Source organism: Acinonyx jubatus, chromosome D1, assembly GCF_027475565.1.
Source record: "Acinonyx jubatus isolate Ajub_Pintada_27869175 chromosome D1, VMU_Ajub_asm_v1.0, whole genome shotgun sequence".
NCBI lineage: Eukaryota > Metazoa > Chordata > Mammalia > Carnivora > Felidae > Acinonyx > Acinonyx jubatus.
The window spans coordinates 53,239,599-53,267,462 of NC_069390.1; the positions used below are offsets into that span (position 1 = coordinate 53,239,599).

Genomic DNA, 27,864 nt, shown 5'->3' on the forward strand with positions numbered 1-27,864 from the left:
CCACCTTCCACCCAAGATAGAATATGTTTTTCTTTGTAACCTTTGGCACATTAATTATATAAACATTTATTTGACATTTATTTCACATCTTTTATCTGGTGCCAGTGGGCTTGAGCTCAAAGTCCTACATGTTGTGTGCAAGGGCTATCCTTTACCCATTTATATAACAACATAAAATGAAATATCATTTAACCATAAAAAGTATTGAAGTTCCGATATATGTTACATCATTATGCTAAGTGAAAGAAATCAACCACAAAATACCACATACTACATTATTACATTTATAGCAAGTGCAGAATATGGAACTCTACTGAACCAGAAAGTACATTAGTAGTTACTCCATGGAGGATATGGGATGGAAGTGATAGCTGCAGAGTATGAAATTTCTTTTTGAGATGAGAAAAATTGACTGCTTTGATGGTTACATATACCTTTAAGTATATTTTAAAACTTATAAAAGTACACATTGAACTGTGTACTTTAAATGGGTGAATTGTATGGTATGTGACATATCTTAGAAAGTTGTTAATATTAAAAGATATACTTAGCAAATTATACATTTATGGAATAGAGAAAGATATACCATGCTAACACTAATCAAAAGAAAGCTAGAGAAGCTATATTAATTTCATAAAAGACATACTTTAAAATGAGAAAAATTATCAAGGAAAAATAAAACGCATTATATTTTGATAAAGTGATTTCCAAAAGACATAACAAATCTTAATGTCTATGCACCTAACAACAGAGAATCAAAATACTCACGATAAAAATGATAGAATGACAAGGAGAAATAGACAAATCCACTATGATATTTTGAGACTTTAATAGCTCTCTTTCAGTAACTGACGGATCAAAAGCCATCTTGAAACCTAAATTTTCTTCAGAAATGGAGGCCCTTCCCAAAATATAATAAACAACTTCATTAGATTGTTGATTTGATGACTCTTAGTTTCACATTTATTGCTAGTTATTAAAAGATAAGTTATATACTTCTGCTAAGAATAGCTTAACCTGGGTTTAGTGACCATATTCCCTAGTATGTCAACATACATACAAAATAAAACCATGCCTTTATTCTCTATGCTGAAAATACAGGATTTGCACATATATTTTTCTAAACAACAAGCATTTATTTCTCAGTTCTGAAGGCTGTTTGTCCAAGATAAAGGTGCCTACAGATTTGGTGTCTGGTGAAAGCCCACATCCTGGTTCATAGATGGCCCTCCTTTCACTGTGCCCTCACACGGCTGAAGGGGCAATGGAGCTCTGTAGCCCTTTTATAAGACCACTAATCCCACTTATGGGGGCTCCACCTTCATGACCTAATCACCTCCCAAAGGCCTTAACTTTTTTTTTTTTTTTTTTTTTTGTAATTCCAGTGTAGTTAACATACAGTGTTATGTAGTTTCAGGTGTTCAACAGAGCTTACTATTATTGAGGTTTATATCTACTATCTTAAAAGCAAAATGTTATTAGTAATATTTAAATTCAAAATTCTATGTTAATATGAAATGCATTCATAAATATAAAAGGACTGGGAAGGAAGTTATATTTTAGAGTCTCTTTCACCTAAAATTTCTGTTGCTTGAATTTCTTGAGGATTCTATCCCGAATCTGCTTGGTCTTGACACTGTAGACAATGGGGTTCATGAGGGGTGGGACCAGCAAGTAGATATTGGCCATGAGCACATGGACAATTGGGGACACATTCTGCCCATAGCGATGGATCATAGATAGCCCAATCATTGGTGTATAGAAAGTGAGCACAGCACAGATGTGGGAGATGCAGGTGTTGAGGGCTTTCACCCTCTCCGTCTTGGAGGCTATATTCAATACTGTGCCAAGGATGAGGATATAGGAGAGGAGAAGGAGCACTGAATCAAGTCCCATGGAGCAGATGACCACCATGAGGCCATAGATGCTGCTGACCCGACGGCTGGATACAGTTGTCTTTATAAGGTCCTGGTGCAGGCAGAATGGGTAAGAGAGAATATTGACAGAACGATATTGAAGCCTCTTTAGGAGAAAGGAAGCCGGAAAGACCAGAGCCAAGGCCCTTCCAGCAATTGCCAACCCAATCCCAGTGATCACACCATTGGTTAGAATGGCCACATAGCGCAGGGGCTCTCGGATTGCTACAAAGCGGTCAAAGGCCATGGCCAACAGCACAGCTGACTCAATAATTGAGAAAACATGAATGAAGTACATCTGGACCAGACAGGCATTAAAAGAGATCTCCCGGGCATGGAACCAGAAAATGCTGAACATCGTAGGTAAGGTTGTAGTAGATAGGCCCAGGTCAGTAAGTGCTAACATTGATAGAAAGTAGTACATTGGTTGGTGGAGAGAAGGCTCAGTTCTGATGATAAGTAGGATGGTGATGTTTCCTGCAATTGAGGTGGCATAAACCAAGAAGATGGGGATGGAAATCAAGCTGTATCTGCTTTCAAGGCCTGAGAGGCCTGTCAGGAGAAAGCGAGGGTACAGGGCAGAGCTATTGAAGACAGACATTGTGGTGATGGAGGTGTCTTCAGTCTAAGTGGGAAGATAAGAACCTGGAACAATTCGGGTACAGTCAATATTGCAAGAAACAGCAATGCTCTGACACATGCTGCACTCTATGGACTCTTTCCAATCATTCCTTTGGTCACTGTGTATAATTACTACCTGTATTTATTATTTTGCCAATTAATTTATTCTTTCATCACTGTATATTTATTGAGAACATAGTTTATAAAAGGAAAATTGGCAGTGCTATAATATAGAGAAATATATAAAAACTGCGTTCAAATACTTATAACCTAGAAAATAAAGCTAAAATTAAAGAAGTAATTTAATATAAGGCCTAAAAAAACACAGTAAGAGGAAAGAAACCTGACCTAAATATGTCAGGGAAGATTTATTGAAGGTGATTCTTGAATTAGGTCTCAAATGACAAATATGAGCTGGATGGGAACAAAGGGCTGTATTGGGCATTCTGTGCTGATTGACTCCCAGACAAGTGTAGGAAGATATTACAGGTCTGAGTGCAAATGAATATAATTCAGCAAAACTAGGATAGGGTGGCTCTTCAGATGGTATTGAGGTGCAGACTGAATAGAAATAGGCCAGAATTGTATTGAGGAGGGCACCTTTTGGGATGAGCACTGGGTGTTGTATGGAAACCAATTTGACAGTAAATTTCATATTTTGAAAAAAAAAAGAGCTTGAAAAAAAATGAAATGGACCAGAATTTCTGAATGAACTTATGTATAAATATAAAGTACTCCCTCTTCATCTTAGAAGATGCAAGATAGTCATTTTAATAAAAAGTAAACAATATATTGTAAACAGACCTATATTATATTGCTGTCAAACTAGAACCAACGTAAAGAATGGACTAAAGTTTGGCAAAAGAGAAGGCATGGAAATCATTTTGAAGGCTATTGTAGTATTTTTTTAAGTGGATGAAAGTAAAATGTGGGATAATAAAGGATAAATGGATATAAATGTTGTATATAGAGAAAAAAATACTGGTTCATGATCATATGGTAGGAATGAGTTATTTGGTAGATTTTGGTTTCATCTATTGAAACAAACAAAAAGCAAAAATTCAGAAGGACCTCAGGAATAGTTTGTGAAACTAGCAGGTAAGAATAATTCAGTTTTTTAAGGATAAATCTGAAGCATGTGTGTCCAGGGGCTAGTGGTATATTGGGTTCCATAGAGGGTTGTCAAAAGGGAAATTATTCCTAGAAAATTTGGAAGGATAGCTAATGGAGCAAGGAGACAGAGAAAACATTTCTTAAAAAAAATAAAACTAGCAATAACCAAAAAAGAACACATGGCATATTATAAGAAGAGTGAAAGAGCTTTAGTGCTCAGGGCTCAGGTACCCAGCAGATGGAATGTGCTGTAGGGAACATAAAAGGCAGAGTTTATCAGGAACTGGAGAAGATGAGGTAGTCTACTAGGAACCCTAAAGACTCATTACTTAGCAACATGATGGCCACCCAATTCCAGTTACTTTAGGCACTAAACATCAAAAATACTTTTTTCACTTAGCATATCTGATGTCAAACTTCCTCCAAAATTCACGTGGCCCCCAACATATCTTGTTCCACTAATACAATTACAATTCATAGTTTTCTCTGACAGACTGAATAAAAGTAAGTAATTCCCTAACCACCTACAGTGATCACAGGAGCTTTTCCACTCTGAAACCATCTTCCTTCCATTTTCAGAAAAATAACAATGAAGAGCAAAACTGCTTTACATATCCTCATCTTGTGATTTATATATTATTCTATTTATAACATATTAGGTGACTAGTCTTAATATACTTCCCTCATTGTCCTAGCTCACCATGTTACAGTCTTCTCCCGGTCTCCTTTAACATCGCTTAAACAATAATTGTCATCACCTTGGCATTTGTGCACACTTATTTTATTCTTCCTTTATACCTTCCCTTAAATCTTTCAATATCCTCAGAGACTTCATCCTGCCCAAGTATGCCAAGTCCTCCCTCTTAGATCACTTTCTCCTACTGCCTCATTTTAAAGACTCCTCTCACTTCAGATATTCATAATCTATCTTCCATAAATGGGTCTATTGGATGTAGATACAGGCACCCTGCTCTCAAGTAGCTACTCCTCTAGAGTCAAAAGAAGACTGATGACAGCTGTCATTCACTACCTCTATCACTTTGGACACATTACTAAACTTCTTTGAGCACAAAACAAAACAAAACAAAAAACTAGGAACTGTGCCTTACTTCAGAAAGTACTCAAGAAAATGTATCTAAAACGCTTGGCACAGAATCTGAGACCTTTGAGCTTAAGTGAAGAAAAAGTGTTAAGACCTTTGGGAGATACTTTGGGCTAAGTGAAGCAAAATGTTAAGGGAGGTGCTGAAGTAGTGACAATCTTAAGCATATCAGCCAAATATAACAGTGACCCAAAGGCAGGTGTGACCGAGGGTACCCAAGTTACCACTTATAAAGATACTACTCCTCAGGGTTTCTCTTGAGAATTATTTTGCCTCATTCATTTTTTTTCGCTCATAATATTGTTAATTGTGTAAGATACATGTGAGAATAAGATAGAAGAGATACACAAACCACCATGAGCATTATCATCATTTTAACATAATTTTTAGTTAATATCAGTTTTTCAGAGAACAGAGATTTCAGTACATGGGTTCCCATTATGTGCATTCTCTACACCTACAGATGAGTTTACAGTCCCAGGGCTCTTCTGAGCAGCCTTGAGGATGATACTCTGGCTCATTTTGGGGAAATGATACTCTGTACCTCTGACCTATCCTAAAACGGTGAATTCACACGTACAATGGCCAGTCTTACCTCTTGACTTGCTCTCCTACTTCCTGGATTCTTCAAATACATTAGGTACTAATCTGCCCATTTCTCTCACTTCAGAAGCCTTACTTTAGACATACCTGAGTCTTCAAGTGTAAACAGCCATTCACCCTGTTACAGATTTGCTGGGCTCCAGTCTGCCAGACCTGCGGACTTGTTGCAGGTAGACCAAGCCACTGAATATGGACATAAGAGAAGAATAAAAAACACAATGGATCTGAAGGGAGATAGTTCTTCAAGGAAGCATAGATGTCTGGGGTGAGGCATCCATTTCTCCTTCAGCAACTCCAGACCCAAGATAACATGTTTCCTTTCAGCATCTTTGACTCTGTCCAGCGAAGCGCTTTATTAGCACTACACTTCTGGGCTTTGACTACTCCAAGCTGCACTCCCTTTCTTCACTAGCCTTCATCTCAGGGCCAATTTCTTTTCTTAATGCAAACTTCAGGGAGGATAAATGTCACTGGAGCTTTTGTTCCTGCTCAGAGAAGGGAAATGATTATGCCAAATTCCCAAACTGGGAGTCCAGATTTGGCAGCAATTGAGCAGTGTCCCTGGGATAATCTGATGGGGAAAAACAATGGACTTGGTCAGAATAATGTACTAAAAAAAGCCTGTGCTTTGAATAACCAGAGACAGCAGTTACTAGTTGTTGAATGGTGGGAAAATCACAGTAGTCCTCCCACTTTGAAACCCACTTTGTTGAGCCGCTGTGAAGAATGCGAAAACTTGTGTGTAGAGTGTAAATTTATTATAAACAATAAAGAGCTATGAGATTCATATATGGCAGTCCATAATACTTAACGCTTTTACCAGCAATCTGATAGAAGGGTAGACATCCTACTCTCTTCATCCAGCAAAATGTCCTATTTACTCTGGCCCACAAATCTGCCTCTGAACAATCCTGAGCTATTATATTAAATGGTAAAGACAAAAGTGTGGTAGAATACAAAAAGAGCTACACACCTATGTCCTCACTATCTAGCAAAGAAATGAAGGTCCTATTGTAAAAGGAGTTTTATCTGTTCATTCCAAAATTACACGAGCAGTAGACACGAGAGTAGAGGATGGGTTTGCCCAATTTCCACTGCTGTTCACCTTCACTACTAGGAAAGTCACCTCAGTTATCCTGGTGCCATCACCTGAGACCAATTTTGTTTTTCTTTTGATCATAACTTATAATGTATCTACCAACATTTCTCTATTCACAGAGTAAACTACCTCTCAGAATACATCATTTTGTTCCCATTATCTTCAATGTCAGATCAATTCAAGTAATTTCCAATAAAATCTCAATGGAGGGCAACATGACTTCATGCTGGTTTTTAGGGATGCCATAGCTGCCTCCAAATATATTCTTTATACTGCCCCATGAAATTCCACTTTTCCAAAATCTGATTTTTTGGTATCTTACTGCTCTAAAATGTTAGTGCCTATATGAGATTTTCCTAAAATGTACAATAAACCTCTATATGAATAGAATTAATGATCAAAAAAATAAATAAAGTAAGCCTCAGTCAATTACGCTTGGGGCAAACGGCACATAGTAAAATGTTGGTTACCAGGGGCTGGGAGAGGAGGAGGGTGTGGATAGGATAGATAATATTTAAGGATACAAACCTGTTATTAGAGTAAATAGGATCTATAGGTCTTAATGCACAGTAGAGTGAATATAGACAATATTGTATCACAATCATCAAACTTGCTGAAAAGACTAGATCTTAATTATTTCAACTACACAAAAGGAATCATAATTATGTGATGTGATAGGGATACTATCACTACAATGAAAGTCATATTACAATATATTAATGATTAATTACATTAATTAATCATTAATATATTGTAATCATTAATTACATTAATTAATCATTAATATATTGTAATATGTAATCAACATGTTACAGAAAATGTCATGTCAAATATAATTATACAATGTTATATATCATATATATACATATATACATATATAATTAAGTTTATTTATTTATTTTAAAAGAACGAGAATGGGAGGGGCAGAGAGAGGGGGAGAGATAGAGAATCCTCAGCAGGCTGTGCACTGTCTGAGCAGAACCCAACACGGGGTTCGAACTCACGAACTGTGAGATCATGACCTGAGCCTAAAGCAAGGTTTGGATGCTTAATAGACTGAGCCACACAGGCACCCCCCTTTTTTTATGTTAAATATATTTTTTAAAAAAGCAAACAGCATAAGGAACCCTGTACATTGTAATATCATTGCATGTAAACATTTATATTGTATGCCAATATTTCAGAGAAATCCAGCACTGACAAAACCTATTTAACATAGTTTAACCCAGCCTTCTCCAGACACATTTTATCCAGACAGCACTTATTAAGATCTGAAATTTGTGTTCTGCAGAATTCAGTTTGAGAATGGAAGTTGAGAGAATCATTGATTTAAGGCAGTAATTCTCAACAAGAAGGAAGTTTTTCCTAACAGAGAATATTTGACAATGTCTGGGGGCTTTTTTAGGGGTCAAAACTGTGGAAATGTTAATGATATCTAGCTTGTAGATGCTAGGGGATGCTTCAAAACATCCTTCGATGAGCAGGACAGGCTTTAAAAACAAAGAATGTCCAATGTCAATAGTGCCAACATTGAAAACCCCTGTTTTAAGCAGGAGGCAGGTGGAAGAAAAGAGGGGCAACAAAACTAAACTAAAAATCAATATTCTGTGTGTAAGTCTCAAGGTGACATAAAGGCAAAGAGCACGGGCTCCAGAGCCATGACCAGAAAGGTCATGGATTGGAGATCCAGAGGTCCTTATCTTTGAATCCCAGTTCCAGCACTTACGGACTATGTAACCTAGGGGACATTACTTAGCCATTTTTGCCCCTGTTTCCTTATGTATACAAGGAGTTCGTAATATTTTTTTCTATCTCCTATGTTTTTTTAAATGTTCAATGAGTTAACATATATAGCATTTAGAACATATTGAATACTCAATAACAGACAATCAAAAATTTACTGCCTGTTCCTTTGATATATAATTGCTATTAAATTAATTATTCTTAGTATTCTGCCAGGCTACCATTTCTGTGATCCTTTATTTTGTGCCCTGAGATGAAACTTCTTTCAAAGACTCTTCAAAGGGTACATCAAATTTTGTAGCTATCAAATAATTAAGTCATAAGGCTAATTTGTCTGGATGTGATCTAATGAGTATTAGAGTGCCTTTTAACCACAATTTGGATTTACATATATATTTATTATCAGAAGGAAAACTGTCTTCCCTTTGGGAGGTATGCATCCAGTTTAGAAAAGTTGCATTTCATATATTAACATGTTGGCATTCTAAAATATACATTATATCAGATAAGTTTGGCTTTTGGGATTCTGCTCTCTTGATATTTTATTAGTCATAAAATATTAATAAGATTGTTTTTTTTCTGGAAAGGTGAAATATATAGGGATAATATGAATAAAAAAACAGTTGATAATCTGCTTAATGATATTTTTCAATTTCTTTTCACCTTAATCTAACTCAATGATAATTTAGCTTAAGTGATGAGTTGCACTATTCACTCTTTCCTCTTGAAGATTAGTCACTAATTCCATAGTCCCAGTTTTCCAGGCAACACCATTCTCCCAAATCTCAATCTCATTATTTATCACAAATCTTTACCATATAATCCAATAGTCACACTCATCTTTCTCTGAAATAAAATTTTATAGACCTTGTTGACTGAGCTGATGGGGGAGTAAATGGCTCAATGCCTCATTTCACAGTGAGGTTCTTTACCAAAGAAAAACATTTAGTGTATTTAAGTAGAAGGGTTGATAGATTTGTTGTCTAATTTAACATCATCCAGACTTAAAATTTCCTTGCTTATTAATTTACTTATAATTAATATTTACTTATAATTAATTAAAGTATAATTAATATTATAAGTAGAATTAGGATAATAGTATGTGTATGTATGTATGTGTGTGTGTGTGTGTCGTGCGCACACATCTGTATGTGCTTGTGTTGGGAAATCTGGGAAGCTTTCATTTTCCTAACACATGGTATATTCACAGAAACACAAGATCTTCATTGAACTTGATTCAAAGAGGATGTGTGAAAACTGACAATGGAGAGTGGTGTGGCTTAAGATGTGCAAGTTAATGAAAACCAGTTATTAGATGGGAAAGTATTTGAATTGTATATCCTAATACTGAGCATTTCTTAACCCCATCTTATTGGCTCTTGGGTAGCATTTTCTTTTCTGAATCACTTTATTGAGACATAATATAGACACCAGGTTCAGAGCAGTGGGAAAGAGAAATCATAACTTCTTTCCTCAAGGCACTTTATTTGGTATCTTGATCAAGCATTCACTGAAATAACCTTCTGAAAATACCTAAAGTGTGGCACCAAAAGGAAAAAAAAGATGACAATGAAAACAGACATACATAACAGAGAATAATTGACATGTGAGACAGTCAAAGATTCCAAGATATGGTGAAGATACATGAGAAAAGAGAATATCACAGAACCAATATTTGAGAGACAATGGCTGAGAAATTTCCATCTGAAACTAATGTTCTGCAGATTATCAGGAATTTATGTCTTTCTTGAAACCCCTATTTGAAAGTTTTATAGAGAGAAAACCCCAGAGCCAGAAGGCATCTTTAATGAATAGCTCAAAACAGAAAAGAAAAATAACAGAAATGCTACACCTGTGTTTCTAGAGAATATAAAAAGAAGGATCACTTCTTAATGATTTTTATGAGGCAAGTGTAACCTGTATTCCATAACCAGAAAATGACATTACAGAAAATAAATATTAAAGACCAAAATATCCTTTAAAATTGATTTAATCCAAAACAAAATATCATCAAATATAATCCAGTAATTGTGTGTGCACACACATACACACACAGTCCATGATCCTATTGGATTTTTATGAAAATACATAATCAGTATTAAATTTAATCAAATATTTTTCTACCTCAGTCTGGAATAACAAATGATTTCCTCCTTTTTGTGCATTTAATTCAAGCATCAAAGATGTTTTACATGCAAAAATCGCACAGTGATTTATATACATGTAATATATACAAGTGAATATAGTGTACATGTAATATAGTGAATATGGTATATATGTAACATAGTGAATATAGTATATATGAAATATAGTGAATATAGTATATATGTAATATAGTGAATATAAGGAATAAATCATGTGATAATCTAGATTGATAAGGAAAATATATTCGACTAAATTTAATACTGACAATGCTTATTAAAACATTAAGCTAAACATGAGAATTTCCTTGATCTGGTTTTAAAAACAATAAACCTGCGGTCCAGTTTCCAGTTTTTCATGTGAGGAGCTCAGAGTCATCACTCTGTCGTAACAATGAGGATAAACTGAGCAGACTGAAAATCAACATCTCCTCTTCTTGGATCCATGAGAAAGGAAAGGACATGGGGCACATTACCACCCCCGAGAGTGGAGACTCAGGGAATACAGGGAGTTGGCTCCCTGTATTACAGGGAGTACAGAGTAGAGGCTCATAAGCAAGATGGCTGTGGGAACTACCATTAAGGTAGGAAAATTTGAACTAAATTAACAGGCTGCTGGAGTCTCGGTGTAGACAAGTCTGAGGGTTAAAAAACCCAGGGGGACCCAACAATGGCAGGGTGAGGGAGAGGTAAGATATTGTGATATTTGCCTCCAGGAGCTTTTCAAAGCTCCCACAGTAAACATCTAAGAAAAATCCCCTCATGCTCCTAGCAAGGAGAGGGGGAAAGGAACCATTTTGAAACATGTCATGGCACTCTGTTCCTTTTAACAAAGCCTCAGGAGAAACTAGTTAACCAGAGCCTAACCTGGTATGGTATTAGCACCTAAATGACCATAGGGAGAAAAAAAAAAGCCAACTCCAGGCCCCTCTAGCCTTCCATGTGGGAGAAGGATATACCCACCCACAGTCCACTCTAGCCATCCTGTTTTGTCTAAGGGAGGAGAATTAAAACAAAACGACAAAACAAAAGTGAGAAACACTTATGGAGTTCAAATTCCAGGGGCATAGGCTCACCAAAAGATTGAAACTATAGGATGTTTCCCCTCCCCCATACCTTATCAGACATTAATAAAGCCCCATTTAAAGCCATTCCTTTTACCTGATACATCATGTCCAGCTATTGGGGGCTGGTGTGTGTGTGTGTGTGTGTGTGTGTGTGTGTGTGTGTGTGTGTGTGAAGCATACTAAAATGCTAAAAATATCATTTGAAGAGACAGAGCAAGCATCAGAAGTAGGCATGACAGTGATGGTGGAATTATCAGATCAGGAATTTAACATCCCTATGATTCACATGCTAAAGGCTCTAATGAGTCAAGTAGACAGCATGCAAGAACAGATGGAATACCTAAGCAGAGAAAGGTAGATACTAAGAAAGAACCAAAAAGAAACGCTAGAGATCAGAAGCACTGTGATAGGAAAGGAGAATGCCTTGAAGGGCTTTTTAGTACATTAGACATGGCTGAGGCTATAGAACTCCTAGAAGATAATATAAGAAAAGGTACATGACCTTGGCTGTGGCAATGATTTTTAGACATGACATAAAAATCCCAATCTTATGAAAGAAATAATTGATAAATTGGACTTTATTGAAATGAAAGTTTCTTCTCTATGAAAGATGGTGTCCAGAGAATGAGAAGACAAGCCATGGACCAAGAAATATTTGCAAAGACACATCTGGAAAAGGACAGTTGTCCAAAACACACAAAGAACTCGTAAAATACAACAATAAGAAAACAAACAACACAATTAAAAAATGGGGCAAAGACCTTAACAGACACTTTGTCAAGTAAGATATACAGATAGCAAATAAGTATATGTAACATGCTGTACATCACACGGCATCAGGAAAATTAAAATTAAAATAGTGATGAGACTACACATCTATTAGAAGGGCCAGAATCTGGAACGTCAACAATATCAAATGCTGACAAGGATGTGAAGCAATAGGAACTCTCATTCACTGCCAGTGGGAATGCAAAATGGTACAGCCACTTTAGAAGACATTTTGGCAATCTCTTGCCATACAAGCCAACAATCATGCTCTTTGGTATTTACCCAAAGTCCAATATTATGTCCACACAAAAACATGCACACAGATGTTTATAGCAATTTTATTAACTGCCAAAACTTTGAAGCCAACCAGGATGTCCTTCCTTAGGTGAATGGACAAATATTCTACGGTAAGTACAGACAACTGACAATCCAAGATTGAAAAGAAATGAATTATATAGAAAATGAATAATATAGAAAAGTTAAAATTAATAAAATATAGAAAGTTAATATCATGGAAATTTTAATAATGTAAAAAATTAATAATTAATAATTAAATAAATTTAATAATATATAGAAAGAAAATATGATCTCTCTGCTTTTGTGACTTCATTTCATGTCCCTGAGCCCAGAGATTTTCTGGTTCAGTATTTCCACAGAATAAATCTCACATCTTATGCCAGTGTAGATTAGTTACTCCAAAATCCACAGGCAAAACCTAACATTATTTTTTAACCCAAAAAACAGAGGCTGGGGGCACCTGGGTGGCTCAGTCAGTTAAGCATCTGACTTCCGCTCAGGTCATGATCTCACAGCTCGTGAGTTCAAGCCCCACGTCAGGCTCTGTGCTGACAGTTCAGAGCCTGGAGCCTGCTTTCGATTCTATGTGTCTTTCTCTGTCCCTCCTCACTCTTGCTCTGTCTCTCTGTCTCTTTCTCTGTCTCTCTCTCAAAAATAAATAAATATTAAAAAAAAAACAACAACAGAGGCTAGGGAAAAAAATTAGGGGTTGACTTTAAGAAATTATCATTTGAATTAGACATTTGACCTAATGTCATTTAAAATTTTTGACACAAATAAGCTAAATATTCAGTTCCTATTACCAATTTATCCAAGTGAGAGCTTCCACAACCATTTTCTGTCTGTGCATATACTCAATGCTTAGGAGTACAGGAATAAGAATTATTTCCCTTCTCCCAGGCTCACACACTGAGTTTGGCTTTCTACTTAAGACTTTAGAGTCAAAAATCATTGCTACATCCTCTTACTTTACTCCACCTGCTTGCAAAAGGATGTCTCTGAGAATTTTATTTCATCTTTGTCACAGGTTTTCTGGGAAAATCCCAGGATTCTCTACAAAAGCAGACTTTGAGGTAAAATTTAGTGTGCAATGTGTATCATATGGAGAGTCCTCAGGATAATCATCTTAATAATATATGGGATGGAAGTTGGTTTGCCAGGAGAAATTGAGCTGTGAGTCAGGTCTGATGCCAGCTTTGTTCAATACCACAGAGAGTCCTGGAAGTAAAAGTTGTACGAGTGAATTGTTTTGCATTGGGCCGTAGGGTCAGGCCTTTCTGCCTATCACTGTGGTTAGATAGGTCATATCTGCAATGGAGACAATCCTTGAAGGGGCTGAAAGTCCAAGACTCTCTCCTGACAGCACTTCCAGCAGCTGCGGCTACAAATCCTTCACCGAAGTGGGATCTGGGCAGTTTGTGTTCATGTCCATTACAACCCATTTAGAGTCCTTTCTCTTCTTTTTTTTTTTTAAGTTTATTTATTTTGAGAGAGACAGTGAGAGAGAGAGAGAGAGAGAGAGAGAGAAAATCCCAAACCCTGATGTGGGGCTCAAACACACGAACCATGAGATCATGACCTGAGCTGAGATCAAGAGTCAGACACTTAACCGACTGAGCCACCCAGGTGCCCCCAGAGCCATTTCTCTTTTGAGATAATGTGAAAGAGTTTGGGCAGGTCTCAACTTTCTCCTGGAGATGGGAGTATATTACTAACACATGCTCTGTCTACAGTCTTTGTTTTTCTTCATGCTACCTCCCCTTCCTGGAGTACGATACCCAATGGTATGCTGGTAAATGCTTAACAACCAACTCTCTAGGAAACTTTTTAAAACCCAGGTATGTACTGTTTGCCTATTTCTGTTGTGTAAATATTTCCATCATGACCAGTTTCAAACTCCCAGTGTTTTACAGAACATGGATTTGGAATAAGATATTGTACAATTGGCGTTCATAAACTAGAGAAGTTAACTTTAGCATACCACTTTCTTTCATACCTAGTCCAGCTAGCAAGGATTAATTTGAACCACAAGGCACAGCTAAAGTGTCAAATACTTCAGTCCAATCTTTAATAACAAAATTACACTATTTATTTATTTCAGTGACAGCATCTGTTAACTACTAACATATCCTTTTACATATATGTCTCCATTATTAAACATTAATTATTTAACATTAAGATCATGCATATTTTATATATCCACAGTATTGAAAGAAATAACTGCCACAAGAGGTATTTCATGTTTCTCAGTATATTTTTCTTGGATGAGTGAATAGGCAATATAATTTTACACTTAGAACTATTTTATGAGTACTCATGCTGGTTGGAGAGACCAGCCCCAGAGAGATGTGTTAGTGTAGCAGTGACCCCATGCTCAAAAAGTTTTCAGTACAGCTGAGAAGAAAATGAATATGTATTAAAGACGAAAATATCACCAATGAAGGCATATGTATAAATCTCACCAGTGAAGGAGAAAAATAAGTAATGGGTTATTGGCAATAATGAAACTGAGAAAGACAATGCTATTGAAAATCTACACAGACATGGAGAACAAGAGGAGAAAACCTTATTAAAAGATAAGGATGGTTACTTTGCACAAGTCCCAACCCACTCACTGATTCAGACATGAAATTCTGTGCTATTGAACAGGGAATCTACACACTTGTCTAGATGTTTAGATGGTCAGGCTTTCTAGAGCAACTCACACGTGTCTGCTTCAGTATTTGCTGATAAATAGAAAAAAGCCGATAGATCTATCTGGTGATAGATATGGCCAGGAGAGAAAAGAAACATTACTGCCCAATGATGAGGTGAAAACTGGTCTATAGCCAATGGCCACAGTAGCAGTTCAAAGTCTGGTCAAAAAACTCAAGTTCCAAACTTGCCCCCAAGAAGTCAGAAATCTTTTTATAAATAAGTATGAAACTTTGGCATGAGAAACACAATATAGACAGATCAGAGACAGATATTGATTTCTGGTTCATAAACATGAGAAACTATATAAACAGCTATATTTTATAAAGAAACTTATTGCTATTATTGTCATTCATACCAATAATTTAATAATATTAACAAAACTGTATATTTTTCAAAAGAATATTTTTAGACACATTGTCTCTTATACATCTCATAATTATTTGGGGGATATAAAAGAACATTTTTTTTAAATTTTTTTTTCAATGTTTATTTATTTTTGGGACAGAGAGAGACAGAGCATGAACGGGGGAGGGGCAGAGAGAGAGGGAGACACAGAATCGGAAACAGGCTCCAGGCTCTGAGCCATCAGCCCAGAGCCCGACGCGGGGCTCGAACTCACGGACTGCGAGATCGTGACCTGGCTGAAGTCGGATGCTTAACCGACTGCGCCTCCCAGGCTCCCCTAAAAGAACATTCTTATCTCAATTTGGCTATGAAAACAAGGGTTGATGATTAACTGAGATCACATATCTAGAAAGTGAAAGAATTATAGATTTAATCAGATGATCACACTCCAAATATTTTACTTCTCTTCTACTCAGATAGCTGCCCCAAGATTTTTTAATGGGAAAACTTGAGGATAGAGGTTATTTAATGCCCCTTCCCCAGTCCAAACCTGCGGAGAATTCTTAGACGAATCTGCTTTGTCTTGATGCTATAGACAATAGGATTAAGCACTGGGGGGAAAAGCAGGTAAATATCGGCCATGATGATGTGAATTCTTGGAGACAGATGTTTCCCAAAGCGATGGACCATTGACACCCCAATTACTGGCACAAAGAAAATGAGCACAACACAGATATGGGATATGCATGTGTTGAGTGCCTTCAGCCGCTCTTCATGAGATGCAATCCCCAGCACAGCATTCAGAATCAGGATATAAGAAAGAAGTATGCAGATTGAATCCACACCAAGTGTGGTAATAACTACACACAGGCCATAGACACTGCTGATCCTTGCATCTGAACAGGATAATTTCAGAATGTCTTGGTGCAAACAGAAGGTATGGGAAAGGGCATTGTCATGGCAGTAGTGATAATGTCTCAGTAGCAAAGGTGTAGGAAGTACAACTCCCATGCTTCTTAGCAAGCAGGCCAAACCAATCTTGCCTATTACACTGTTGTTAAGGATGGTACTGTAGTGCAGTGGATGGCAGATAGCAACAAAACGGTCAAAGGCCATGGCCAATAGCACCGAAGACTCTAGGAATGTGAATGTGTGGATGAAAAAGAGCTGAGCATAGCAAGCACTTGCCTGGATCTCCCGAGCATCCAGCCATAACACGGCAAGCATGGTGGGAAGTGTGGACATAGACATACCTAGGTCAGTCAGTGCCAAGATGGAAAGGAAGTAGTACATGGGCTGATGGAGTGATGACTCTATCCAAATGACAGAGAGGATGGTAACATTACCAATAAATGCTACCAAGTATGCAAGACAGAATGGGACTGAGATCCAAGAATAGACACACTCCAATCCATGAAATCCCCTCAGAATAAATATAGGCTCCATGGTGTTATTGTTATTCCAGACCACCATGGTGAACCTTGGCATACAGTGAAGAATCTTTTCTGTTATCCTTTTTTATCCCTCAAAGTTATCCCTTGTGAACATAAGCAGTGCAATCTGTATACAACATATCTTTCCTCTAACCTTACAGAGGTTAGGAAGAGAAAGGAAGGAGGTATTTCTTATGGTTCCTACATAAGAAACAGTTCCCAGTAGCAAAGAGCACTAAATTCCAGAACAAAAGTGTGTACCACACACTGGTCATCTGGTCATCTCTGACAAGAACTCTGATGATTTTGCCCCGAGGACACTAAAAATAGAAACAGTAAAAGAGGAAAAAAAGACATCTTTACCAAACGTCATAAAAATGAAAATAGAGAAAAGTGAGAGTAAATGTCTATGGACTTGCATAAGCTTCCTGTCAGTGATGTTCTTGAGTTAATCATTTGTTGTTTCTAGGCTATCTCTTCATTCAGAGCAACCGAATTGTATCCAGGGACTCAACATAATTTCCTTTCATATTTATTTTTTTAAATACTTTATAATATTTAAAAATTGAGCATATCTAATATTTTAATATTAAAAAATTAAATACCACATTATATAAAAAGGGGAAATGAAAAAGAGTCAAGTCCATAATCCTAGCACACTTGCGTATCTTTTAGCTGTTTAATATAGCAATTCTTCCTTAATCTAAACTCCTCACAGTAGTGGGGAAGATATTTATTATGATAAATATATCATAATGGTAACAATTTAACTATTAAAGTTATGCCTGCCCACAAAATAAAATTAAAACCATATATTTAAATCAGACATCTATCAGTAATAATGGGTAATATCCACTTCATTTATGTTTATCCTTTCTTGCTTTTTTTTCTCAAAATTATGCTTATAATCACATTTTTAAAAATATTCAACCTAGGGGCACCTGGGTAGACCAGTTAAGCATCTGACTCTTGATATCAGCTCAGGTCATGATCTCATGGTTCATGGATTCAAGCCTGGCATCAGGCTTCACACTGACAGCGTGGAGACTGCTTGGGATTCGCTCTCTCTCTCTCTCTCTCTCTCTCTCTGCTCCTCCCCCTCTCGTGCTCTCTCTCTCTCAGCAAATAAACATTAAAAATAAAATAAAATAAATTATTTTAAAAATTTAAACCTAAATATTAGTTTTTCCAATTTTATGACCCATTTGCACCTACCTCCATGAATCCACAGCAATCCCAGAAGTGTAGCCCTTAGCATCCTCCATCAGTGCCTTTTAGAAACAACCAATGTCTTTTTCCTTTTTCAAAATAGAGTTCTAATGTCTGGTTTTCCTTTCCCTGAACAATCTTCACTGTAATTGCCTCTGCTGATACTGGCCTTGGTATTCCCCAGGGTGATGGCATTGGGCACAGCTACACCCTATGAGATTCTCTGCCCCTTTAGTTCTCTGGGTCCTTATTTTAAGCCTGTCTAATGCCATTGACTGTCCTTGAGAAAATTCTTCACTTACCCCACGTTTTAAAGTCAGATCTCTCCTGCAATATCTCAGCATCTCCCTCATTCTTCCTTAGAGACACATAGTCTCTGAACTCTTAAACGTCTAACACAGATTTTAGCTCTGGCCTGAAGTAAAGATCTTTCCAAAAGTAGCCCCAGATTGTTCATTGGCTCCGTCTGTCCAGCACTGACCTTTTATTGTCTCTGTTTTATTTCATAAAAACTTTTTTTTTAATTTTCCCCTCTTGACTGATCCTGATCCCCATTTTATAGTGTGAATGCTGAAAGTTCTCAGACTGAACAATCTGTCATTCCAGAGAAGATTTTAGGTTAGAATCTACAGCTGAGAAACAGAAGGAAATATGAAGCTGTCTGTAATAAGACAGATCTGTCATTTTCTCCTTTTTCCTCCAAGTCCAGGCATCCCATCCTCTGGGAGTGGGGCACCTCCCTAGTCCTCTTCTCCAGTCCCAAGCGTTCCAAACTGAGCTTTTACTGGGGCCCTTATCCTGGAGAAAGCAGTCAGCAACTCTCCCTGCTATTCATGGACCAGGCAGAATATGAGTTCCATGCATTTCTTTTTCTTTACCCCCAAGCAACATTGTTCTCTCTAGTCTTCAAAATCTACTAAAGTCCCTGGGTGGCTTTCTTTTTTCTCCTTCATCACTCAGAAACGTTTGTTCTAATTTCTGTTCTAAAGCTCAGCTCATGAAAATATTCCAGACATTAACATTGAAGTATATAGCGCAAGAGGGTGTGCTCACACACAAAGAGGTTGTGCTGTGGCCAAAAAAGAAAAGTAGTTTGCTTTACCCCATGCCAGGAAATTAACCTATGCTTTATGTTTCAACCTTGATATGAATCACATTTTCCTTAATTCTCAGAGAAGTTACAGAAAATAAAGTAGGTCTCTGGTTTTCAGACATGTCTTTCTCCCTGATCTGAGCCTTCTAAATTCAGATTGCAAGGTTTAGAAAATCAGCTGCAGGACTGTGCATGGATTTAAAGCTGGAGCAGACAGGAATATCCCTATTTGTTATCTTTCTTGTCCTCTCTCTCACTGAGCATCTGTCATATCTTTCACATTTCTCATCCCTTTATGGTTGTCCTTTGTTCATTTTCTTATGACTCCATGTCATTAGCAATGATTCTACAGGGCTCTTGATTTATTTTAACATAATTTAATCATTGCTAATTGAAAAAGAAATGGTCAGAAGAGGCTGAGACGGATGTCAAGACGTTTCAAGGGCAGAGCATAAAAAGACTTCCATCACACACTCACATATTCCAAGGAATTAAGGAAGAGCCACTGAGGGTAAGGACACCATTTTATCTCTGTGGTCTTACCTGTAGTCCTCAAAAACTGCCTTCTGCCCACTGACTGGCCTATCTTAAAATTGTTGAAAAAAGACATTATGATATTACCACAATTCTATATGTCATACATTTCAAATTGTTTACTTCTAAAGAAAATGACACCTACTTTATCCTCCTGCATAAACCGTGCATTGTCCTAATGATTTTACTCTCTTTAGCTTTTGTGTAGTAACGTACACTGTGCCAAAATCTACTAGCTGTTTATTTGTAATTTAAAAATGGACACTTACCTGAAATTTACACATAAGGCAGTTACATCAATATGAATGCTTAATCATGCAATCAGTGGCCAGTTTCCCAAAGTATCCAGTTTCATTGGGTCTTTCTCTGCCTAAACTTTCCTACATTGTAGGTAAAGTCATACCCTCTGTTTCTATCTCCATGGCTATCTCTCTCTCTGCCACTTAATTTACTTTCTAAACATTTTTATCCTGTCTAATCTGTTCCCTGCTGCCATTTTCTTCTATTTTGTTTCACCTAAATTTGTGCCCTTTCACCATGTAACTTTCTTTTTTCCCCCAGTCTTTTCATTGCCCCTGTCTTCTCATTTCTCTGCTTTTAGTTCTGGCTGTCTTTGATTCATCCCTCCCCTGAGAAGAGCTCCCATCTCCCTCTGAAGGTCACACATATCCTGATTACAAATGGCCCAGTTTTGATACTCCATGAAACTCAGGTCCTGAAAACTTTTGATTCCATGAGTAGTGAGGCTTGAATACTTCCACCTTTCTATAAACACTCCTGATTTATCTTAGGATAGAAAACTGGGGATTGGTGTCAGAGTCTGATGGGTCCCTGGAGGTGAAATTAATATAATCAACCTTTAACCACAGCTGTGCCAAGAATATATGATTATGACCCATATGATTATGAGTCCCTACCTCTATCCACCATTCCCAGTCCTTTCCTTAAACTGTTAACAGTTTTCTCTTTTGGAATGAGCATGAGAATGAATGCATGATAACTACTCTAACCCAGAAGAATACTGAAACTGCAGCTTCATTAGGGACATCCATACAGAGCTGTGGTAATTAAATGCAGAGAGACCCCTCTGTTACAAGGTATTTGCAGCTTCTCACTGAACAGGATATTCATCAGTTATGTACTTGATAATCATTTATTAAGCAATAGCAGGGTTCACGTCTCCATACTAAATTCTGTAAAGGCAAAAATCATTATCTGGTTCATCATTACTGCCACTGTGCTTAGCCTGGAGCATGGCTTCCCAATACATTCCTTTTCTTAGCTTATACCTTGGCTATCCACCTGTCTGCATTTACTTATAAATTTTATAGGCAGCTTATCAATTTCCACAAAGATATATGTTGTGACTTTCATTGTGAATGTATGAAATCTGCAGATCAATTTTGGGAGAATTTAAATTTTTAGGTTACCAGGTCTTTCAATCCAAGAACACAGACCTCAGTTAATCAAATCTTTATTTTTTCTCAATATGGTTATAAACTTTTAAAATAAGAGCTATTATATATCTTACATTATATTTATTCCTAAGTATTTGATATTAATTCACGCTAATATGAATAGCATTTATAAATTAAAATAGCACTTTTTCTAAATCTTCGGTACTGATACATAAAGATCGATTTATTTTTGGTCTTTTGTCTGAGAAACTGCTAAGCTTATTTTTATTTATAATACATAATCTGTATAATCTTTAGGCCTTACTTGGTACCAATCACACCATCATAAATAATGTAGCTTCTTTCTCCCTTATTTCCAATTCTTATATCTGTTATTATATTTATTGATGTTGTGCTGGTCTCAGCCTATTATTGGTAACTAATGCTGTGTTTGACCCTTTGTGATTCTTATGATGACTGCAAGACACCCTCAGCAAGAACCATTAGGAAACTTTGAAGAAAAAAAATGGTTTATTATTTATTGAACCTGTAAATTACATGGCACACCTGGGACCACAGAGCAGGGTTGTTGGGTGGGCTTTAGGCCTACAGTAAAAACAAAAATCAAATAACAGGCATTAAGGATGGAAATTGGGGATCATATAAAAACTTGTGAAACTCATGCAATTATTGAGGGCCTATTATAAAATAAGTCTATATGTTATGCTTTTGGTAAGTATTATAGCAGAGAGAGAGGAAGACAGAGAATCCCAAGCAGGCTCCAGGCGGCACAGAGCCTGACTATGGTCTGGAATTCACCATGAGATTATGACCGGAGCCAAAATCAAGAGTTGGACACTTAACCAACCAATCTGAGCCACGCAGATGCTCCTACCATCCTTTATCTATTGCCAGGTTTAATTTGTCAATATTTTGTTTAGGATTTTTACATCTATGTTCATCAGTGAGAATGCCCTGAAATTTTCCTTACTTATGTTTTCGTCATGTTTTGCTATAAAATTATAGCATAGTTTGAAAATAATTTAGGAATTTTCTTCTAACTGGACGATTTTTCATATGGTTGGCATGATTTCTTTATTAAATGGCTATCCAGGGGTAGTTTTAAAGTATAGTTTCAATAGAACAATTAAAAGACACTCATATTTTCTTCTTTGTCAGTTTTGAGAAAGACCAACCAGACCTATGACTTCTATCACATCTTGCCACCAGGCTAAAGTTTAATTAAATTGTGAACCTGGTAGTAGGCCAAGATCATGGTTGGCACAGTCCTTACACCCTCTCTTTCACCACTCCTTAATGCCAAATATTGCCAAGGCAGAGAAGTATCAATTAAATATGGTGTCTTTCATAGCCATGAAGAAAATAAGGATGGGGACACAGTTACAATTCTCCACAGGAGCACCAGTGGAAATTTTATTGCCCTAGAAAGACCTGGTATGTTTTCAGAGTATAGGAGAAGGCAAGCCAATTTGACTTATTGAGCCTGTGTTTGCAAGGATGACGACTGGATGGTATCATGTTTAGGGAGTAGCAGTCCTTGGAAGAAGAAAGGGGGTAGCAGTCCTTGGAAGAAGAAAGAAATTTGATTAAGATCACTTGTCAGGAGGAATTGATGTAGAGGCAGGGATCTAGAGTTTTGGGGGTGAGTCAGAAGTAATGAATACCCCTTATTGCCCCATCTATTTTCTATCCTATTTCCCCTCTCTTCACAGAGTCACTTTATTCTCTTTGGTTTATCTTCAGGAACTGGTGGAAATAGGAGGAGAGAGGCAGTGCCTTGTAAACCCTGTCCTTGGGGGCCAGTGCAACAGGTGTCTGTGTGGTTACCAGAGGATGGGCTCCTGCAGGGCAAGTCATGCAACCACATCCATTCACTTTGTGTCTTCCTCATTGCATAGGTAATTCCAGGTCTGGGAACTTTATGTTCAATAAAGCCTGGTGTTTGAATCATCTTCTCTCAGTGTCTATGGGTCTTTGTTTCTGCTTCAATTTTTGTGTCTGTGTGAATGTAATGATAATTGTAAAACAGCTCTTATCAATCGTGATTTACTGTTACCAAACCCAATCCTCAGTTTCCATCTCCATTACTATCAAATATATGAATATTATTAATTTCCTTAACTACAGAAAGAAACAGAGGCTGTTCAGTATTAAATGACTTGCTTAAAGCAGATCAGCTTTTAGGTAGCAGAGTTAATATTTGTACTCCTTTTGTGTGGTTTCAAAGGCTATCATATCAGCTGAAATCTTGTGCTGTTTGTAAATCTCTGTGTCTCTATTTATTATCAAGTGATTTATTTTCTCAAGTTTTCTTCAAGTTTGAAACTACTTGTGAAGAAATGTAATTATAGATTATCTTTTTAAACATTTGTAGGGCTACTTGGATTTTCTATTTCTCCCTTTGCCTATTTTTATAAGCTATGTTAATCTAAAAATGTATATTTTAGATATTTGTTGACTAAAAGTTACTCACTACACATCTTTATGATTTTTCAAGTTGAGGGAGGGGAGAGAGCCCACTCCTACATGTGGGCCTCGGGTTCTTCTTTTATTGGGGTCAAGGGTAAGGGCCTAGCATTTCATGGGCTCACCCTTATCAGTGAACTTAAAACACAAGAGCTGGAATTTATAGAGAAGAAGAGAGTAGCAACCACAATAGTGAAGATGTAGATCAGAATATGAAAAATCTCTAAGAACCATATAGAAGAGTTACAGGAACACACAGAATGCTAAAAATGCTAAAAATATGTTTGTGAGCACAGGGCTCAACATAGGACTCAAACTTGCCAACCGTGAGAAAATGACTTGAGTCGAAGTTGGACACTTAACCAACTGAGCACCCAGATGCCCCTGGACTGCCAATTTCAGAGATGGCTCCATCACTTGTGGTGTGACACATGTCAGTGACGCTGTTTCTGGTTCTCCCAGGGTGCACCTTGCAATCTGATAGGGCAGACTCGGATAAGTAGCCACCTGTAAGACTGACCCATTTCTCAAGTAAATTGAGTACTGGGTGCTGATACGTAGTTTACCTAAGAAACTAAATGAGTGACTTATTAATAAGATCACATGCCAAGTCACAAAAAAGTCTTAACAAATTTAAGAAGATTGAAATCATTCTCATTCCAAGTATCTTTTCCAAACACAACGAAACTAGAAATCAATAATAGAAACAAAACAGCAAAATTCATAAATACATGGAAATTAAATGCACTCTTAAACAATAGGTTAAAAAAAGACATTTAAAAAGCTGTAAAATAACTCCAGACAAATGAAAATAAAAACATAACACACCACACTTATGAAATGCAAGAAAAGAAGTACTAAGTGGGAAGTTTGTAGAAATAAATACCTATTTTAAAGAAGAAGAAAGCTCTCAAATCAACAACCTAACTTTACGTCTCAAGGATCCAGGAAAAACAAAACAAAACAAACAAAACAAAACAAAAAAACCCTAAGCCCAAATTTAGCAGATGGTTTCTGAGAAGTCACATGTAATTCTTATCTTTGTTCCCATATAGGTAAGTTATTTTGTTCCTTTGAGTGCTTTAGGATTTTTTTCTTTATTTTTGATTTTTGTAGTTTGAAAATAATATGCCTATGTGTAGTTTTTTTGATATTTACCTTGCTTGATGACACTAATTTGATTTTAAACTTCTTTTGTTCTTTAGCTAAGGGTTTATGAATTCTGTTTATATTTTCAAAAAAGCAATTCCTTATTTTATCAATTTTTAAATTATTTTTCTATTCTCCATTTCACTAATTTATATTATAATCTTTATCATTTCAGGTTTTCCTAACACAGCACTGATTCCCAAGTTGATTTCTGCTAATGAGTCTCTGCTCCAGTAAACTGTGACTCCTTCTGTGCACTTTTCTGTCTTTCCAATTTGGTCACAGGGGTTTATCCTGCATTCTCAACTCTCTTAGTGCTTCTACAAGAGCTGTTGATTTTTCAGTCACTTCTGTTTTTATTTGTTAGGGTGGAGAAGCAGTTTCCAAGCCCCTTACATGTGGAACCAGAAAACAGAAATCCCTGTTCTTATGTTTGTATCATTACTTTGAATTCTTTATGGACTATTTTAAACAGTTGAACAATATGTTTATAGTTGTATTTGTTATTCAAAGAAATATAAGTATGTATATTAACTCCTGGCCTAGTAAAATTAGTGTATTTGTGTCCACGAAATTTCCTTTGACTGACTATATGTTTACTTACAAGTTGTTACCACAGAGAAACTTCTCATACTTTTTCCTTAAAGTTGAGGATATACTGGGGCGCTTGGGTGGCTCAGTCCATTAAGCATCCAACTTCAGCTCTGGCCATGATCTCGCGGTCTGATCCAGGAGTTTCAGCCCCATGTAGGGCTCTGTGCTGACAGCTCAGAACCTGGAGCCTGCTTCGGATTCTGTGTCTCCCTGTCTCTCTGCCCATGCCCCACTCATGCTCTCTCTCTCTCTGTCTCTCAAAAGTGAATAAAAGTTTTAAAATTTTTTTAAATTGAAAATATACAAATAATAGTCTTAATTTTATGACTATGGACATATACATAGTACATAATTATTGCATACCCATTTTATTTGCATAACTACTTAAATGTTCTTCAGTTTTTAAATTAATTTTCTCTTCTCTTTGAATTATCTTCCCTTAATCGCCTTACATTGTTTAAAATTTTTAAGTACAATAAAAATCTTAGATATCCACTTATTCCTCTAGATATTGCCCTATTAGAGCTCTTCCTAGTCTTTCTCCAAACTAGACTTGAAGCTTTCTAGCTCGTGGCACAAATGACCTCCTGGGACTTACTTTAATTACCTTATGATTTTGCATTGCTTATTAGGGTTCATGTATTCTTCTATCAATTCACTTAGTTTACTGGAAACCATCCTCAAGTAACTTCTTAGGTTAAATTAATTACACCTAAGTATTTAGAAAACATTAACCCCTTTGTCTTCTAAACTCTTGTCTAGCTATTGCAATATCTTACCCACATCTAATTATATTTGCTTTGTAGTCAAACATATTATTTTTAGATGTTTGTTTTTCTCTAATATCATTTATCATTCTATCTTTATCATTATTCCTTTAAAATTTCACAATATATTTAATATGGATTTTTAAAAATCCATAATTAGGTAACCCTTATTCCAGGACCTCCCATTAAAATGATGACATACGAACTCGTAGATTAGATTTTTTGTTTTTTTTAATGTTTTCCATCCTCATATTTTGTTTTTGCTGGAGATTTTCTCATATATTCAATATATACATTGAATCAAAGGCCTTTATATGTACTGCGACATCCTCCCCCTCCCCACCCCAAAATAGATCACAGGGGATGTTGTGTTTCTGTCCTCACATATGTGGACTCGGCAGGATTAGAGGTAGTGATTGCCAAGGCAGTGTAGTCTTTGTTACCATTGCATGGAATTCAAAGTTCTCTCCACTACTTCATTCTTTCCCCATAAGTCTTTAACCTGAGAACACTCAACCAATAAACTCTGCGTACAAATATTCACCTCAGTATTTGATTCAAAGAGAACTCAGCCTATGATACCATCACTAACAAAGACAAATGCAAGTGACATAAGAGGAAAAATTATTTGCAAGCACATCAAAATAGAAGGCTATATTCTTTAATATAGAAAGCACACCCACAAACTAATAACTAATTTTTTTAAAAGAGCATACTTGACTGGCTTCTAAAAATAAATTCAAATGCTCTTGAATGAGAAAAGAAGACTAATATTTATTTTATAAGGTACAAAGTGCATTTACCAGCAGTAGCAAAACTGAATCTGAACACTCAGTTACAGGCACAAACATAATAACCTTGGAAAACAAAATGTGACACTCTTCCAGAAAAGCCACTTACAGAGTCTCTAAAATTGCAGGTGACATAGGAATCAATTCTGCTTGGAGCAACAGGAGAGGCCTCTTAGGGCCTTAAACATAAATGGCTAATTCATATGCATAATGGGAATTCAGTTGAATGTTCCTTGAACTAATTCATTTAAGGACTTGTCTGGGGGCTTTTTAACCCTTCTGGATAATTTCCAGAGTTCTTATCCCCAGAGGCCTTTGTTATGCTAAAAGGGCATCCAGGTAGAAGGACTAGAATCAAACTATCATGATCAACCCTTGTTGTGTCTATCAAATGGGATTTGGATGACTTCATCCTGTGTTCATCTCTTTTTTGAACTTAAAGAATATAAATGCAGTGGCCAACACCTTGGTAAGTACCTGAAAACCCTCATGATCTTATCAGTCAGTAACCACAAGATGCATCTCTTATCCCTGGTAAGCTATCATGATTTCACTGTTCAATGCCTGCTTCAATATCAGGATATAGTCAACACCTGAAGCAGTCCCAATGACTTCATTGAAAATCACTCTACCTTTAACTTAAAGAACATGATAAACAACCTTATTTAAAACTTCCATATAAACAGTAAACTTTATTCTAAATCCATCCTTTAAAGACATTCTGTATCTGTTACTTACACTGCATTTTTTATGTTTTTGCAAAGTACAGAATAGGGTTGGGTAGACCCTTCTGAGATGAAAACAACATACTAGAAATTTTTCTGTGCAGTGTTTTACTTTCTTGTAGACTCTTTAAAAATGTCACACTTCAAAGCAAATAAAATGGCTCTTCCAGAGA

The 27,864-nt window shown here is 36.6% G+C and overlaps 2 protein-coding genes across 2 annotated transcripts; both read right to left on the minus strand.

The window, feature by feature from the left end:
• Positions 1 to 763: 763 nt before the first annotated feature.
• Positions 764 to 2,520, minus strand: LOC106966131 (olfactory receptor 51G2-like). Its single transcript, XM_015062203.3, has one exon. It carries the CDS (start codon positions 2,515 to 2,517, stop codon positions 1,576 to 1,578), a length of 942 nt encoding a protein of 313 aa, XP_014917689.2. The 5' UTR covers positions 2,518 to 2,520; the 3' UTR covers positions 764 to 1,575.
• A 13,517-nt stretch (positions 2,521 to 16,037) lies between these two features.
• LOC106966063 (olfactory receptor 51L1-like) lies at positions 16,038 to 17,000 on the minus strand. Its single transcript, XM_015062141.2, has one exon. The coding sequence runs from the start codon at positions 16,998 to 17,000 to the stop codon at positions 16,038 to 16,040; it is 963 nt and encodes a 320-aa protein (XP_014917627.2).
• Between the last annotated feature and the right edge of the window lie 10,864 nt (positions 17,001 to 27,864).